We start from the raw sequence: 14,771 nt of genomic DNA, 5'->3' as shown, positions 1-14,771 counted from the left end.
ATTATAATAACAAGACAAGTATTTATATTCAAACTGTTTATTAAAAATGTATTCTAGAATGAGGTATCATTGATAAAAATCTACGAGGGCACGAGTTGAGTGAGCATTTTGACGACTGTCTTCTTATCTAGTTTACATTTGTGGTAGAGCTCGTGACAGTCCGAGTCTGGCGACCGTCCTGCTGACACCGCGTCGAACACTGCCGTACCGTCCAGCATTCGACGGACCAACGTGTTGCTGAGGAAAACAGTATAGTATATAGTAGGTAGTTTAATATTATTTATGTATGTATCGGTACTTATTTATTAAATCGAACAGTTTAAAAGAAATAAGTTCGCAAGTAATACTGGGCGTATTTTCAGTTTTTTCATAAATTTCTCAGTACTAACACGGAGTCTGGAATGGTGCCCGGTATATGGCAATAGGCTCAAGCCCTATATAATTTGTACTTAAAAATCGTGCTATCACTGTCATTTTACAAAGATTTTGTAGAATTGATAAAACCATTCTTGACAGCGTCTTAAAATTGAGTGGCGTTTGAGTACTTCACAGTTTCACTTCTAATGCGTTGCTAACTTATTCATGAACCCATTATCGACTAAGACGCCCTCTACTTACATCACATTTTCATTTACAAAAGAACTCACTTGGACAATGAAGACAGTAAAACATCGAAGTCCGTAGCGTTACCGCTGATCATGTTTTCGTTCGCTAGTTGCACGTAGGAACATGCCAGCCGCTGCATACAAGCCGTCGAGTCCACGTTGTATCTGCTCAACATCTCGTCGATCTTACCAAACACTTCGGATACTTGGCCAAAGTCGGTGTCTAGACCTGAAATTAGTTTTTTTCTATAAAAATTATGTAGTAAATTCAATAAAACATATTTGATTAATGATTACACGTTAGGTAGTTAGGCTAGCTGCCGTGCCATCGTGTAGCGGTTTCGATTCTCATGCGGAAATTCTCTTTATGTGATCTTGACGTGTACGAATAGGTAGGTATGTGATATTGTAAAATTTGTAAACCCACCATACGACAGAAGAAAAATATTAGTGGGCAAAAATGATTTTGTTGTAGGCAGGCAGGCACGTTTTGTCATTACAACATAACTTAATGTAGGTACGTACCTACTTATGAAAAATAATATTATATTTCAATAACTTACTTCTCCCGTATCCTCCACCGTAGCTGTAAGACAGGGCGTGGATGATCTTAGGCAGGATGATGACAGCTCCAAAGCCCAGTATAGATCCTATGAGCACTCCTCCAAGATCTATCTTCACAGGTCCGTAGAGTCCTGGAGCAGTGCTGCCGTAGCTACCGCCCTGAAACGCAAAACAATTTGGATTAGATGATAATTAGGTACTTTTTAAATGCCTAACTTCTTGTATGTAACAGTTTCGTTTGTCGAGTAGTCGGAAGCGCGACTGCCAAGAAAGGAGTTTCGATTCCCGGGACGGATTGGGATTTTTGGTTTTTAGTAGGTAGATACTTACTACTATTAATAGTATTTTTTAAGGGGGGAAAATCATCCAATGACTTCTCCCGCATTGGGCGAGGCGAGAGTAAGTGTCAGACTCTTACTGACTAAAAACCACCCCGTTCCTACTCCTGCTTTTCAAACCAGAGCCCAGGGGCCTAAGTCTGCTATTACAATTGTGTGTGTCACAATGGTCGATCATTGAGCAGTGCAAGAGGGACGGGGCTATACAATCTACATAGCTCCGTCCCTCTTGCATTGCTCAATGATCGACCATTCTGACACAATTGCAATAGCAGACTAAGGCCCCTGGTAAACACGTTAGGTAGTCCGCAGTACCTACTATTAGTAGGTAGTCTAGACTGTTACCCAGCGACCGTCTTTCTTATTCTTACTTGCTATTCTACAAAGGTCATTAAACTACAGTTAAAACGACAATACTGTCTGTATCTCAAATGCTTCGATTCTCTTACCGCTTGGTTACTCAAGTAAACTATACCATTTTTCCATCGTCTGCACCTCGTGTGTTAAGATGTGCAGCGACAAAATGACAATTTTGCACGAAAAGGCAGAAAATCACAACTACAAATGTCATTGTCTAAATCGCGAGCCAAATTTGAAATTACTGGTTTTAGTAACGGTGAATTGTATTTCCGCAAAAATTTGCTTAAGGGGGATTTCATACCACACCAACGAATAATACGTACGTAGGTACGACGTAATCAAATCCTACTTGACACGTGATTCTACCAACCAAACTTAGAAATCATCTGCTACGAGTATTGTAAGACCTCCGATAAAATTTTAATGTTAGCTTCACTGACTTGAAATAGATGCATTTTGACTTTGCCTTTTGCCTTTGATGTTTCGATCGTCCATAGTTACGACCAAAAAAACAACAAATCATAATCACCCCAGTGCTTCCATACGAGGATATGCCAAATCTCTGCGTTCTATCAGCCTGGTTGTCTCTCTCATCTCTGTTCTTTTCGATCCTGGCTGAAGGTTCTGCAAGCTGGTCCTCAGTCCTCTGGAAACTCGGCACGAAGCCCCTGAAATCAAAACTAAGACAGATTAAAGTAACGAAAAGATACTTAAAAACAAGAGATTCGTTGGGAGTTATGTTATGGAACTATCCACTAGTTTCAAATTCGAATCAGATTATGATCTTAAGCGAAAAAGGCATCCAGGGCTGCGGACTATCTAGCGGGATTACCGGGAATGCGGCTCGAAGGGCAGAAGTAGGAACGAGGAGGTTTTTAGTCAGTAAGAGTCTAACACTCCCTCTCGCCTCGCCCAAGGCGGAAGAAATAATTAGATGACTTTCCTCCCTTAAAAAAAGCGTAAAAGGCATCTTACCCATCGTTCCTGTACTCTGCTCCTGCCAGCACCAGACACGCTGCAAGCACCACACAAGACACCTTAGGACCCATCTTACCAGACTCTTGGGTATAACTGACGTCTTCCAATTCCGCATACATCTATATACAGGGCGTTCCGACGCGTGCCCCGACACAATGACATGGGGAAACACCATTGTCACATGTGGTCTACATTGCATAATACTTTACGACAACACGTTACGGTGCTGGACCGAAACTGTCCGATGGTCTCAGACAAAAAGCAGGAAGCTAATTAGCTAATTCCCCACTGACTTACATTGTGCACCTCTATGTGTTTCCTAGTTCCTACAAGTACGTAGTAAATGGAATCTAGGTGGTAATGAAAACAGGGTTTGCAATTGTGCTCGATATTTGATAACACGATAGGCTACCATGAAAACGGTGAGAGATGCCCGCTTTAAATGGGTATTTAGGTACTCTTTCTATGTCTAGTCTTATCTTAATTCTTTGTTTTAAAATGCATGAGATCGTCAAGTTAAAAATTCAAACAATACTAATTAGTATTGTTTGAGACGACTGTCTAGAATTTAAATTCTAGACAGTCGTGACAGCGGTGGACCGGTAGTGAAGCAGATCATCCCTGTAAGTGACCACAATCCTCAAATATACGGAATCGTTCCAAGGGAAAGATTATGCCCCAAAAATAAAGTAATACTGAATTGATGGATAATAATAAAGAGCCATTTATTCTTTGAAAGAGAAGACACAGCCATTAATCTGACATGATGGTCTTCAGCTGCCTTTTTAACGTTTTTAAAAGACAAATAAACTTTACGAATTTAAATCGTTTTAATTTCGAATCAAAATCTCAGTCTCAGTACGGTAATAATAATCAATCGCAACCACAATGCTCACCAGCAACTCGACCGAAACATTTGACTACCACAAATCGACATTTAATTTAGATATGATGTTGATTAAACATTTACATTTAACCAGCAGATTAACCATCTGCAAAGTTCAAACATTTTAAATAGATTTTCAACCTTATACTATTGTAATAATTACTAAAATCTTTTAAAATTTTGGTAGGGTCCGTTTTACATGTACCTACTGTATCTGAAGAAATCGTCGCGTTGATCTATTTCATTCAGAGCGTGAAGGCATTGTTTGACTCCAAGAACAAATGCTTGCTGCCGGCTTAGCATTCTTGTTTCATTGCAAAATAATATCGTAATCCATTTTGAGGACAATACTTTGCTTACATGTACCTACCTAATTAAGTAGGTAAGGTAATCAGTGTGTCTTTGGCCTCTCGTTTTTTATGCAATTGACGGGAGCAAGCAGACAGATCACCTGATGGTTCTCAAGTGATTATCGCCGCCTATAGACATCCGTGACATCAAAGGAGTTACAAGTTTGCCAGCCTTTTAACGGTTGGGATTTGAGAATTGAGGGTTTGGAGATTTGAGATTGGGGAGTGAGGTTGACCCTTCGATAACCTCACTAATACGAAATCCAACGCAAGCGTTGTTTCGCGCCAATATCCAGTGAGGTCGTGATATTACTTTGGTCGAGCCGAGTCACAAGAAGTCGCTAACGAAGCAAAGAATTAGGTTCGATTTTCAAGTCAATTAATGTTTTCGATTTCGATACAGTATAATGAATAACAAAATCCACTTGGCATAATAAGGCAGGCTTGGCATAGTAATCAGAAGGGGAATGAAGACTTTACTATTACTGAAAATTCTGCCTGCCGAAAATTAACAAACCCATTAATAACATCTGTCCAACACGAGAGCGGAACCTGAGGCATCTTAATTAATAATCGTATCTATTTATGATCACTCAATGACAGAGTACATTCACTACCTACATACATATCGTCACGCCTGTATTTCATTGAAGAGCATTGTCTCCCAATGACAGTCATGATGCAGAGTAACACACTTCTTCTTTAGGTATATTGAGAGCATAGTTTCCTGATACGACCTTTCAAGTTTCAAGAACAACGCGTATTCTTTCTTGAGACTCCACTGCCGGCAACGCACTTGTACCTAACTCCTCTGGCGTTACTGGGTGTCCATGCGCGCCAACCATAGGCACCTTAAGGTAATCTATCTGCTCGTTTGCCTTTATACCATGAAAAATGTGTCTTTAAGTTAGTAAACCTCATCATCTCATCAACAAACTACAAGTGGCCAGTGCCACTGTGGCCACTGCCACTGTCTCCACTGCTGACTAAAGGCCTCTTCTCTCACGAAGAACAAGTTTCCTCACGATATAGTCCTTCACCATTTGTCAGTAGTATCTAAATAATCTCAGAAAGTACATATAACTCGGAAAACGTCACATTCGTACTTGCCGTTTTATTTTTATTTTTTTATTTTTTTTTATGAGACATGCCGGTAATCGAGCAGACGTATTACCTGATGGTAAGCAATCGCCGCCGCCCATGGACACTTGAAACACCAGAGGCTTTACAAGTGCGTTACCGGCTTTTTGGGAGTCAGGAATTTAAGGCTTGTTGTTCGGGAATGGGGATGGGGAAGATTGGGAAGGGGGAATTGGGCCTCCGGTAACCTCACTCACACAACGAAACACAACGCAACGTGCCGTTGTAAGGTTTGGAACCCGCAGCCTCATGCATCATGCATGGCTCACAACGACGCTTCAAACCTGCTAGGGGCAGACTCGAGCAACTTTCATAAGCAAATACAAGTCTATGTCCCTAAAGTCTCAATACCATGAATTATTTTGATTAGTTAGTAGTAGTAATCTGTTGATTTAGGGATAAGCAAGACAAAAATCCTTTACCATATCCTTCTAATTAAAAAGAAACCCTTTCCTTATTTCCATTAACAATTTGCATAATACCTCAAACACTCACCAAGAACATAAGATAAAATTCTTTAAACAACATTAAAATATAATGTTATCTATTTTAATGGTAGGTAAGAACTCACATATTTTATTACACAATAATTTATTTATTACAATGTGAAATCTGTGAAAGTGTCAGTCAATAACTATATTTATATTAAAGAAATATAATGCATTTAATGTCAGAGTACTCGCTAATCTAAGAAAAGACATTATGTCTATCACAACCGTGAAAATAGTACAAATTGCCTGAAATATAGACTTAACAACTAGTTTAGATAGTACCAAAGTGTAGGTACCCAGAGCTGCGGACTGCCACGCGAGTTACCAGGACTTCGGCTCGGAAAGCAGGAGTAGGAACGTGGTGGTTTTTAGTCAGTAAGAGTATGACACTTTCTTTCGCCCCACCCACGGCGGGATAAGACATTGGATGATTTTCCCCGCTCAAAAAAAACGTGTGACTTTATTGTTTCTATAAATATTATTTTGTACTAACAAATCAATGTACGAGTATTTAGGTATATACTTAGGTACCCTTTTAATATCGAAAAGGGTATTTAGAGATATATCTACTGAAGAATTTTCACCGGTTATGTTAAAAGTCCCATGTAATAGGATAAGTCCTGAGCCTTTTAGCATACACTCTGCGTTATTACTGACCCTTTTGCACATCAAACACTTCACTTATGAAGTGATTTAATAATCATAGACCCGTAATGATCACAAAAACTCAGCTTCTTATTATTTTATTGTTGTCTGCTGTTGTCCTGTCTATACATTCATACATCACCACAATAATTTCACAAACATCTAACTTGTGAGGCGACATGTTATTTTGTCAAACAATACACGGAAACTTGTTCGTTGTCACGCTCATTAAGTTCTTTCACCATTTTAAATGAAAACAACATAAAAATTGTGACAAACAGTCTTAAGGTTTGGTGCGAGCATCACAGATTATTGGCTCAATTAAAAATGTGATTCGAAATATTCAAAATGTCAAAAGTGTCGGTTGTTTTATGTATTTTGATGTTAACGGTGAGGAGTGAGGATGTGAGGAAAAGGAGGGAAGGAAGACAGGGGAAGTTGTTCACTTTTAATACTCTAAACGAGGATATAAAGGTAATTAGACATTTAATTTGAATTAATAAAAAAATCCTACTATAAAGTGAATAGGCTAGAGAAGCATTTAAAACTAGAAAAATCGTTCCAAAATGTTGCTGTTTGTAGATTTTAATTAATAAAAAAATACACTTTGAAATTGTAATTGTATTAACAATATTTTTTTATTTATATTTTAATAAAAAAATTGCACTGTCGATCCTTTTACACCTGTCTGTCTGTCTATCGCAGAGTTTTTGTGCATTAAAGGATTTCAACAATATAGCTATGTTATATAAAATATTATGTTTCCGTGTTAACACTACACAACAATTTTAGTTTTCGTTGAAAACTTTTTAATAATCAGCTCCAATTTTAGATTACAAGTACTTAAAGAAACAAATTTTCTCTTCTAATTCCAGATAGATCTGGACTTTACCGTCCCATTTTTAAGCATACCTGTGAAGAAAACTATGAACTCGGCGTATGGACTCTTGGTATGTTGTTTTCAATTTTAAACTTGTCTTTTAAAAAAGATTTTTTTTTCATTATTGAGTAAGATAGTTAGATACAGCTACAAAATCTGCATAATTGTGCCTTGTTAATTTGAAACCATGCAGGCACATCATCGCTTATCACCAGGCGAGATGGTGGCCATCCTATTAAGTATAAAACATGACGAATCTATAAGGGTTCCGTTTTTTACCATTCGCCTACGGAACCCTAAAAAAAGATCAGCAAAAAATGTTGTGCTGGTCAATTTTACTTCTGGTCAACTTCAGATATCATTCCCTCATTTTGAATAAGTACCATCTATTAATTTTAATATTAACACACCTGTATCTGTAGTTATTTGATCTGAAATAAATTTTGCCAGGACTTTCCAACGATAAACATCAACCCAGCATCCTTGGCTCTGGGCGGTGCAGTCGTGTTAGGAACCAGTATTGCAGTGCCCTTCATCCTCAAATATTACGCTCATGAAACTAATGAACGATATGGAAGAAGTAAGTAAACTGTAACACCTATTATAAAAAAATAAGCAAAAAACTATTTTTAATAAAAACATTAATCAAGATTGGTGTTCTCAAATATATTTTAATTTGGTTGACCTATCATTTAACAGTAGAAAGAAAAAGAAAATCTTCTTCACACATCTTTCTATTCAACGGTAGAACATTTTTAAAGATAATTTAAAGAAAGACTCCACTTAATAATATTTAACAACTACTAATCGATTTGAGACTGTATGGCATTCATATTAAAAATCTAGTGAGATGTATGAAAGCGTAGGTATTACTTCATCTACACCAAAACATATAAAACTGGAATCAGCATGCACAAGGACCACAGCAACTCTTCCTAGATATTCTCCTCTTTGGTCGGATCGAGGCGCATGATCTCTTACATCTTGGTTTCGGTGGTGGCGGCTCCACGATCCCAGCGTCTGCCGGTATGTATTGCGTCTCCACATGAATGTACGTTTTCCGTTTTCTGGGCGCCAAGTCGAAGCATCCAAACGGTGGCGTGTACTCTATGTCCCAGGTCGCGTTACTTGATAAAGAACTCAGTGACTCTTCTTTACAAATACAATCAGGCTCTTTAAACGCTGGACAGCTGTCAATAACCCGATCTATAGCGGACATGTCGTTACAGTACACATCCATGTACGCACACTTGCATATATCCTCCACGGCCTCCGCAAGAGCCTTCCGAATTTCTGCATCTCGCTGTTTCTTCAATTTTACCATTTTTCTCGCTTCGACTTTCGCTTGTTCTTCTGGACTTCTCTTCTTTATAATTTTGAAAACCATTGGATCACAGTCTACATATGGATCTTCGTTAGGCAAAATATCAGTCAAGTCTTTTAATGGAGACACCTGAAAATAATTAACAAGTAACTAGAATAATTATTTTATTAGAAACTAACTCGACAGTATACAATCTTACCAGAATCTATCCATTATATTATTTGTGTTCAGTAAAATCAGTGGCATCCTAAGTGTGGGAGAGCCATGCACAAAACAACGCTGGCGTTGTGTATCCTCGCGTGGGTGAGATTACTGGAGGCCAATTACCCTCCTCCTCAATTACCGCAAATTCGTAACCTCCAAAGGCCAGTAACACACTTGTACCGCCTTTGGTGTCTATGGACGGTGCCAATTGCTTACCATCAAGTGATCTGTCTGCTCATTAACCGGCTTATTCCACGAAATAAATAATTAAAATGGACCATTACCTGGATAGTAAAAACATCGCCTTTCCTTTGGACCTTGAGTGTGGGTTTCGGCTCCAAAGCCTCTTCAGGTTCGGAGTCTCCTCCACCCACATCACCACCAGTACCACCTGGCCTGTTCCCTTTCTTTTTCTTCTTTTTATTTTTGTCTTTATCGGGACCGCCACGTGCAAATTTAAACGTCATCACTTTCGCCACACTTTTTCCAATGACGCCTGGTGACCAACCGCGGCGAACAGACTAAACGTACCAAATAAAAAATGTATGTAATAAGTTACACTAGTAGATAAATATAGGAATATTCATATACAGTGGAATAAAAATTAACAGAGGTACATATTAGGTGCACAAGAACACCATCTCAATATTAATGACACTTTAATTAAAATAAGTCATCCTACTTCATTCTTATTATAGTTTTATCTAGCCAGTTTCGTAACTGGCGAAATGGTGGTGTAAAATTAAATGAACGTTTTCGCGGATTAAACAGAGAATGGAGTAAATAATAAACATGGAGTACCTTCATGCCTGGCACGTTTGGCGCATTCCACAACCAGCCCATGGTTGGAGGCACTTGCAGAGCTGGTTTCTGGGAAAGACAGTGCTTGTGCCCGATACATACTCCTACAAAAAATAAAATAATTAAAACAGAAATGTATATCGTTCCCTAAAAAAATACTGGATTGATACATGTCAATTTTATTGTAACGTAAATGAATTCGTTTACTGGTTCAATAGCAGTATATTTGATTACAATTTATATGAATTAATAACAGTAAATATATTTACAACAAAGTAACAAAAGATGAAAACCACGAGAGCTAGATTGAGAGACATGCATAATAAATAGGAATACAATTTATTTACCAGGGTAAAGATCGCCAAAATTATAGTTGTATTTCGAAGAAGTATTCTTCTTCTTTTTCTTCCTCTCCTTCTCATTCTCCCTTTCTCCTTCCTTTTCCTGCATTTTGCTTCAGGGAATAAAATTTTCTAAACAATTATGAATAATTTTATTAAAATAATAAGCCACAGAGATAACGAACACTACCTACAGTTAATCTAACCAACCATTAAATTGTATCTAAGCTGCGTCGATACCTAATGCTTCTTCTTGCTCTAAGATTCTATTTAAATCAAACAAATATTGCCAGTTGTATAAAAGATATAATCAGGTTACAAAATAAAACATCAATGAAATTATTAGTCCCTTTTGTCTTCGGCAAATTTGTCTTGAATAGCCATTTTATGTGAACCACAGCATGCTTTCCCCATTAGCGACATCAATACTTGTTCTTTGTCACAACAGCGTCTCTCTGTGTCTACATCAAATTTGTTGATGCAGCGGAAATCGTTATCTTTTTCGTATTTCATGTATTCTCTTATAGCCTTCTTTATTCTTTCGTATTCCTTGGAACAGCACACTTTACCATCTTCACTGAAACTGTATGGTTGGGTTGGTAGCTGAGCATTCTTATACATCCTGGCAAAGCCGTCGGGCACTGTGCACGGTCTTCCTAAGACGGGGCATGGGCCTAGTTGAATCGGTGGTAAGCCGTATGGCAGAGGAGTTACCTCTTCTTCATCTTCTTCGTTCTTCTTTAGTTCTTCCTCTTCGTGCATCATAGTAACGGGACAATTAACTTTGTGTTTATATGACGGACAGTACGGTCGATGTAATTTCCTAGCCAGCATGTTTTCTGTTTCTGATAAACAATCACAATCAAACGTTTTGCAAGGGGGGCCTGGCTTTTTCGGATTGCACTTGCATTCTTTATCGTCAGCTACTTCGCAATTAAAAACTTGCACTCTACGCCTAGGCTCTGCGGCACCTGTACTGGTACCTACATTATATGTCATTGCATAATTTGTTGCTGTGCCTGACCCCACGGTTGACATTCTTCTACTGTGTCTTCGAGCACTACCTTCATAATTGTATATCATTGGATTATTGGTGCCCACACTATACGTAGTCGTCGTAGTCTTACTTCCCACGGTTCTGGGTGTATCCGACTGACGACAACTACACTCCCCGTTGGAAGATAGGTATAGGTCTTCAGGGGCATTGTTGTCATCATCAACCGAACTATTTAACTTTGCACCAAAACAATTCTCAACTATAGTATCTTGTCCAAACAAGCCTTTTTTATTATCTCGAAATTTTGTAATACTAATAACATAATTAATTTGCGTGTTACTCGTTTGCGGGGTTGCTCCTGTGCCAAAAAGTCTCTCTCTTTTATCTTCACAGGTGTTACCAGGCTCGGCCGTCCCCTCGCAACCTTTGCATTTGACCTTCATCTGTGTTTTATCCGGGCAGGTGTCTCTGTGCCAGCGGTCGTCCTTGCAAACACATTTCCCACATATTTTTCTATCATCACCTGGCTTCGTATCCACAATACCAGTTGCTTTTGCCTTATAAGTATCCAGAGCTCTGATATATTTCCTCACTTTATGTGCTAAAGCACAATTGGTATTACCACATGGGCCTCTAATATCACCCATTCTTATCTTGTCTATTGCATACTTTTTAGTAGTCGCTGAATCTTTACCAGTGTGATCACACACGTATTGATCCGGTTTGTTAACCATACCACAACTTTGCAGTTCAGTACACACTTCAATCTTATTTTGTAATCTATCAACAATATCTGGGTCTTCTAACGTGGTAGTCTCATACAGACTACCAACCATACAAAAGTTGGGGTCATCGCCTTCTATTCTTTTGCACTCAAACATACTCGGTGCTTTGTTAGTCCTAAATACAAACGATTCTGGATCTTTCATTAGTTGTTGAAATTCCGTGATTATACTGTTTCCTAAAGCACTCAAACGAAGAATAAAATCAATCTCTCCACATTGTTTACAGCAACATTCAGCCATTAGGGGAACTTTACTTTTAATTGACAACGGTTCGTGTATCTTGCAGGAATCTTTCGTTTCTTTCAACATAAAGAAAAACTGTCTATCCCAGTGCATACTGCCAACACCAATGTACGTATTGTTTTCAAGTTCAGTGTCATCGTCGTTCCAAACTTCTACTTCTAATGGAAATTTACTTAATGTTTGAAGAATTGTGTCAGGATGAGCAGGAAAAAGATAAGATTTACCAACTCGTATAGTTCTTGACCATTGTCTGCGACCAGATTTTTCATCAGTTACGATAACATCATCTGGTCTCTCGACGACAGCTAATTGACCTTCTTTGATAATAAATTGTACTTTAGGCCCAAAACCAATTTTGATAATGAGGTTCTTATTTTTGGTGCCTTCTTCGTCATCGCTTGCAAACACGGTCACTTTGTCTATGAATATCTCAATCAGGTACATTTGCTCCATGACCTGCCGAGTTCAACAGTTTTGTGTCAGAATATCACATCAGTTCTTGAAACTCAATGGTTAGGAACAATTATTTAACAAATATTATTTAGAAAAACTTGTGTTAGGTTTACGCGATGCCTTAAAATTAAATGAGCTACTAATCAAATCGACACATTTATGCATATAGAATAGAAATTACTTTTGTAGACGTGTGAACACTTAATAAAATTCTCAAATTTTAATGATATAAAGAACTTGTTGCCCAAATACTCAAACGACAATCCAACTCTGTCACTACAGTACACCTCAAACAAATTGAAGTACAATTATATAAAGATATTAAGGAAACTTTACATCGATTTATAGACAAAATACTTACGGTAGATCTTAAATAGTTTTCTCAAACTATGGAAAGTAAATCATCACTATTGGCACTGATAATTTTATTTTGTAACCCGAAACTGTGTGGTGTTTTCTTTATCTTTTATACTACTGACGTGTTGGTGACATTTTGTGTTACTTGAAAATAGAAACGTAACCAACAAGATTTTTTATAGAAAACATATTTCTGTCGTTTGACCAGCTTATAAAGTATTCGTAGAATTTGTACTCTTTGGTTCACTAAATATGCAGACATGCGGACATTTGCAGATTTATACAACCGATTTATATCCCAAAAATATTTATAAAATTCTCTAATTTATTCTTCTCTGAAGCAGAGTCTGAACTTAGGACTTCATGTCATTACACCAACGGAGTAGTGGTAGAGTTTATGTATTTATTTATTATAATATCTATACATATACCTAATAAATCTGTAGAAGGGTCAATTCTGTACATTGAAAATATTGAAAAAATAAATAGCAGGGGGTGTTACTGGATCGATACCAAACCCAAATATATGTGATTTTTTTTGTCTGTCTGTCTGTATGTTCAGGCATCACGTGAAAACTAACGGTTCGATTTCGATGAAACTTGGTATAATTATACCTTACTATCCTGGGCATAAAATATGATACTTTTTATCCTTGAAAAATACGTAGAAAAAATTCTTTATTTTTCTGTTTTATTCTACAGAACTCGAGCTCAACAGCAGTAGCTCAATAGAGGGATTTCCTTAATTATTATGGGCCTCGCCGTATTTGGGTCCAATCAATAGATATTTTTAAAAGATGTCATTGTCAGAGTTACTCAAAATGGAGAAATAAAACTTCCACGCGAGACCGACATCCGCGCGGACGGAGTCGCGGGCGGAAGCTAGTTGTAAATATTATGGTACACGATCTTCGATCGGAAAGCAACATGATAAAAACTAACAATTAACTATTAGATAGAGAAAATAAAGTATCGTAAGTACTCCATAATAGGTATTTTTCAAGAATTAACGAAAAATTAATTAAGTTTTAGATAACGCGGAATTCAGTGCTGATGCTGTATTGGACTTCGCTCACCAAATGCTGTCAGGCAGCCATGGACTCCGAGGATGTCCGCTCAGGGTGGCTTGCTGGGCTGCTCAACAAGAATATGCTAATCCTCGGGAGATTATCAATCAAATTGTGAAGTAAGTTAACAATTAACTTTCTAAAACTTAGTACTCATAGTTTTGAGTGAAACCATGTAGGGGGTACTAAGCTAGCTAGTTTATTTAAAAAAAAACTATAATTTTTGTATTAGCGGTATCAAGTATCAAAGAGATGAGTAGTGTACCTAATTACTGCCCCTGAAAGCAGACAGTAGTGTTACACACTGACAACTATTCAACTGCACTTCTGTACCTTATACATTTTACTAGTTTGTATTAGGTCTATCTACATATAATTATGTAGCACAGAACCCTAAAGATTCAGAATCTAAAGGATAATTAATGATCCTCATTCTTAAAAAAATTCAGCAACAGACTTCTGGCGTCAATCGTGAATTCTTCGGCGGTGGAAGACGCGATGATCTCCGGCCGGCACGGACGAAGCTGCAGCAGTTACGCACCATGCCCTCTCCAGGAACACCATGTACCAATGTTAATGACTAACCTAGCTATACTCACCAACACACCAGGTTTCAAATAAAATGTTGGCACTTTGTGATTTGTCCTAATGCTCATACTCGTACCTCGCATTTGTAGATTAATAAGAATTGTCTGGATCAAACCTGGATATAAGGTGTTAGGCAAATTAACCAGCTTTGGAAATTTTGTCAATGAACGATGAACGAATTCTTTGAGCGAAAGGGTATATTTGTATCTTTAAGAAAAAATCACAAAATCTCGATGTATTCTTGTCGTTTTCCAAATTCGCGTGTCCAATACGAGAAAAAGTATACTCAAGTACTTTACAATAAAAATTCTACTTTAAAATGTCCTTCTTAGAATTCAGAAATCTTAAGTTATTTTAAGTTTAAGCATAAATGT

At 37.7% G+C, this 14,771-nt stretch overlaps 3 protein-coding genes across 5 annotated transcripts; 1 reads left to right on the top strand and 2 right to left on the bottom strand.

Annotated features, from left to right (window-relative positions):
• Positions 1 to 56: 56 nt before the first annotated feature.
• Positions 57 to 3,236, bottom strand: LOC118275703 (uncharacterized). Of its 2 annotated transcripts, none has more exons than XM_035593765.2 (5): positions 2,843 to 3,236; positions 2,397 to 2,547; positions 1,169 to 1,328; positions 648 to 834; positions 57 to 237 (listed from the first exon to the last, which is right to left on the bottom strand). In XM_035593765.2, the coding sequence occupies exons 1-5, from the start codon at positions 2,962 to 2,964 to the stop codon at positions 81 to 83; spliced, it is 777 nt and encodes a 258-aa protein (XP_035449658.1). In that variant the 5' UTR covers positions 2,965 to 3,236; the 3' UTR covers positions 57 to 80. The 2 variants fall into 2 exon arrangements, with proteins under 2 accessions (XP_035449658.1, XP_035449659.1); XM_035593766.2 differs by having other exon boundaries at positions 2,397 to 2,535.
• A 3,237-nt stretch (positions 3,237 to 6,473) lies between these two features.
• Positions 6,474 to 14,665, top strand: LOC118275704 (uncharacterized). The gene is made up of 5 exons (XM_035593767.2): positions 6,474 to 6,831; positions 7,233 to 7,307; positions 7,688 to 7,817; positions 13,769 to 13,928; positions 14,259 to 14,665. The coding sequence occupies exons 1-5, from the start codon at positions 6,706 to 6,708 to the stop codon at positions 14,428 to 14,430; spliced, it is 663 nt and encodes a 220-aa protein (XP_035449660.1). The 5' UTR covers positions 6,474 to 6,705; the 3' UTR covers positions 14,431 to 14,665.
• On the bottom strand, positions 7,885 to 12,914 carry LOC118275702 (uncharacterized). Of its 2 annotated transcripts, XM_050695246.1 has the most exons (5): positions 12,747 to 12,914; positions 9,914 to 10,039; positions 9,567 to 9,670; positions 9,050 to 9,286; positions 7,885 to 8,690 (listed from the first exon to the last, which is right to left on the bottom strand). In XM_050695246.1, exons 2-5 carry the CDS (start codon positions 10,014 to 10,016, stop codon positions 8,142 to 8,144), a joined length of 993 nt encoding a protein of 330 aa, XP_050551203.1. In that variant the 5' UTR covers positions 10,017 to 10,039; positions 12,747 to 12,914; the 3' UTR covers positions 7,885 to 8,141. The 2 variants fall into 2 exon arrangements, with proteins under 2 accessions (XP_050551203.1, XP_035449657.2); XM_035593764.2 differs by lacking the exons at positions 7,885 to 8,690; positions 9,050 to 9,286; positions 9,567 to 9,670; positions 9,914 to 10,039 and adding an exon at positions 10,194 to 12,388 and having other exon boundaries at positions 12,747 to 12,901.
• Positions 14,666 to 14,771: the final 106 nt, after the last annotated feature.

The sequence above is a fragment of the Spodoptera frugiperda genome, chromosome 8 (genome assembly GCF_023101765.2).
Source record: "Spodoptera frugiperda isolate SF20-4 chromosome 8, AGI-APGP_CSIRO_Sfru_2.0, whole genome shotgun sequence".
NCBI classification, from domain to species: Eukaryota; Metazoa; Arthropoda; class Insecta; order Lepidoptera; family Noctuidae; genus Spodoptera; species Spodoptera frugiperda.
Note: the sequence above shows the minus strand (reverse complement) of the source record. Positions and strands in the feature narration are given on the sequence as shown.

Excerpts from the sequence above, each read along its gene's own strand:
- LOC118275703 (XM_035593765.2), bottom strand. The coding sequence starts at position 2,964 with ATGTATGCGGAATTGGAAGACGTCAGTTATACCCAAGAGTCTGGTAAG. Across the intron at positions 1,329-2,396 it reads CCTCGTATGGAAGCACTGGG|GGCGGTAGCTACGGCAGCAC; the intron begins GTGATTATGATT and ends TTTGCGTTTCAG. Across the intron at positions 238-647 it reads TTACTGTCTTCATTGTCCAA|CAACACGTTGGTCCGTCGAA; the intron begins GTGAGTTCTTTT and ends TGTTTTCCTCAG.
- LOC118275704 (XM_035593767.2), top strand. The coding sequence starts at position 6,706 with ATGTCAAAAGTGTCGGTTGTTTTATGTATTTTGATGTTAACGGTGAGG. Across the intron at positions 6,832-7,232 it reads CTCTAAACGAGGATATAAAG|ATAGATCTGGACTTTACCGT; the intron begins GTAATTAGACAT and ends TTCTAATTCCAG. Across the intron at positions 7,308-7,687 it reads ACTCGGCGTATGGACTCTTG|GACTTTCCAACGATAAACAT; the intron begins GTATGTTGTTTT and ends AAATTTTGCCAG.
- LOC118275702 (XM_035593764.2), bottom strand. The coding sequence starts at position 12,385 with ATGGAGCAAATGTACCTGATTGAGATATTCATAGACAAAGTGACCGTG.